Source organism: Myotis davidii, unplaced genomic scaffold (genome assembly GCF_000327345.1).
Source record: "Myotis davidii unplaced genomic scaffold, ASM32734v1 scaffold349, whole genome shotgun sequence".
NCBI lineage: Eukaryota > Metazoa > Chordata > Mammalia > Chiroptera > Vespertilionidae > Myotis > Myotis davidii.
In genome coordinates, this window is record NW_006299707.1 from 377 (window position 1) to 3,054 (window position 2,678).

Consider the following 2,678-nt stretch of genomic DNA (forward strand, 5'->3'; position numbering starts at 1 on the left):
AGGGACCTTATGACCATTTCTCTGAATTCTTTCTCTGACATTTTGCTTGCCTCCATTTAATTTACTTACTTTTCTGGTGATGCCTCCTTTTCTTTTGTATGTGGTCTGTTTCTTTGTCTCCCCGTGATCACCCCTCTCTGGATGTCTGGTTATGTAGCTCTCTCTCTCCTGCATTGCCTTAAAGGCACATAATACACTACAACAATACACAGTGCACAGGGCACCAAACACAAATGTATTTACAATACTAATAACCCCAAATAAAGGTGACCACCAGAAAAAAGAGAGTTAGGGGATAGAAAAGAATGCAAAAATGATATTGAGAAAAGGAAAAGAATTTTAAAAAATGAATAGAAAAAACAAACAAACAACACACACACAAAAAACAAACAAAAGGGAAGTAAAAGAAAATCTGGATATTGAAGAAAGGGAAAAGTGTGTATGGGCTTGGAGCAGGGGAGTAGAAATTAGATATATGAGTGAGATCAATTTTTTTTGAATTTTCAACAAAATGCTTTTTATTTAATTCACTAGAAATCACTTCACTGATTAAATCATCAGGAATTTTCAGCACAAACTTTAACATCTTAATGACCACTGAGCCTGGGCCCTGGGGCTTCTCTGCCTCTCTCTGTCCTTAAAAGGGTTTGGAGGAAGAGGCATCATTAACAGAGACCAGGTCAGATGGCTGCAGGTCTTCCTTTCCCAGGCATTGGACAAGCTGCTCAATTCTTGTCCAGAGCAGGAAAGGGACAGTATTTCAGAAAAGTCTAGTAAAGAACCTGTCATTGCATTATAAGATCTTTCTTAACAATTTATCAACCATTTTGGTCCAAAAATAGTTGCATATGTATATGTATTTCCCCCCAATTCTCTCAGATGGAAATTTCCTCACTCTGCTCTTGGAAAGAGGATACAGGTTTTTGTGCTCCTCTTCCAAGCCAAATAAAACCACCCTCCCCAAAGTCCAAAATGATACTTCTGGCCTTGGATGTGCAGCTTCTGATGGGCTGACTCAAATCACCTAGAAAGGGCAACTGTGGGGCTACTATGCGGGCAGCCTTCTTTGGAAATCTGTTCCTAAAGTCAACTCTTCAGAACCATCCATGATTGTGTGCACAGGCGGTAAGGTCCAGACAACTTCTGCTCTTCCATCTCAAGAGCTAGGTGCAGAGGAGGCGTTGGGATGGTCTGGAGCCAGAGCGGTAGCAGCGGTCCCACGAGGCAGGACCTCAATAACGCGAGGCTTGTCAATGATGCGGGCCGTCCGGTTGCCCTTTTCCACAATGCCAACGATCCAGGCCTGGTGACCCTCTCCGTACTTGGAAGACTTAATCTCAGAGCAAAAGCGGGCAGCCTGTTCCCTTGGCAAACAGATCAGCAACCCCCCCAGAAGTTTCTGCCGAGGTTCCCTGAAGGAGCCCAAAGCGCCCACTGGCCTTGCTGATGGCGGCCATCTTGGCAATGATGGGCAGGTTGTGGATGACAAAGGACACCTCGTTTCTTTGTTGTTTGGCAAGATTCTGAGCGTGCCCCAGAATGCCAAAGCCTGTGATATCGGTGGCTGCATGGGCATTAAACGTGTGCATCAGCCCTGCGGCAGTTCTGTTCAGGGTGGCCATATTGAACATGGCTTCCTGATAGGCCAGCTCCACCTCTTCTCTGGAGACCACCATCTTGATCTTATTCCACCTTTCAGGGTTATCCAGCCACTGGTGGGCATTGACAGCCACCTGGGTCCCTAAGGGTTTGGTTAACACCAGCACGTCCCTGACCACGGCACTGTCGGGCATGATGAACTCGTTGGGCTGACACACCACCGTGGCCACCCCACCCACGATGACCCAAGGGTTTACCACAGTCTGTCCGCCAGTCACCGCCGTCCCGCCTTCCTCGGCAGCATCCCGAAAGCCCCTGACCAGGAGCGGGGTGACCTTCTCCCGCTCCTCCTCCGTCATCTTTGGTTCCTTCTCCAGTGAACGCGGACCAACCATCAGAGGTGAGCGTGGCGACTGAGAGAGATCAATTTTTAACAGGGAGTAAAAAGAAAGGATAGCGAAAAACTAAAGCAAGAACAGGGTAAGAGAAACACGGGGTCTGCTATCGCGCCTGCCTGGCCGGGCGGGAGGGAAGGAGAGCAGAGTCCCCTTTGGTTCCTTCTCCAGTGAACGCGGACCAACCATCAGAGGTGAGCGTGGCGACTGAGAGAGATCAATTTTTAACAGGGAGTAAAAAGAAAGGATAGCGAAAAACTAAAGCAAGAACAGGGTAAGAGAAACAGGGCAAAAAGAGAATGTGAGGAAGAGAGTGTTGGTATAAAGAAAAAATTGAGATAGAGTAAAATAATGCTGTAGGAAAAATAAAAATAGAATGTAGAACACTAATCCAAAAATAAAATAAAATAAAATAAAACTGAAGAAAAGGTAAATAATAGTAGTAATAATAGTAATTAAAAACAAAAATATAAAAAAAGGTAAAATCAGGTGAGAAAGAAAAAAAATTAGTTTTTCAAGTAAAAGATAAAAAATAAAAATGTGAAGTAGTGAAGGTCATTCACTTCCTCTACTGTTCTGCTTGGCAGGTCTGTTTCCTGTCAGGTAGACAGCCCAGTATTGGAGCTCCTCTGCGTCATAAACCACAATCCTTTTTTCAAGCAGTTGGGAGCTCTTTGTTTCTTA

At 45.0% G+C, this 2,678-nt stretch overlaps 1 protein-coding gene across 1 annotated transcript; it reads right to left on the reverse strand.

Annotated features, from left to right (window-relative positions):
- Positions 1-498: 498 nt before the first annotated feature.
- Positions 499-1,958, reverse strand: LOC102766985 (selenide, water dikinase 2-like). The gene is given in 2 exon segments (XM_015571795.1): positions 499-1,390; positions 1,392-1,958. Coding segments are annotated over 2 exon segments (801 nt in total). The 3' UTR covers positions 499-1,156.
- Positions 1,959-2,678: the final 720 nt, after the last annotated feature.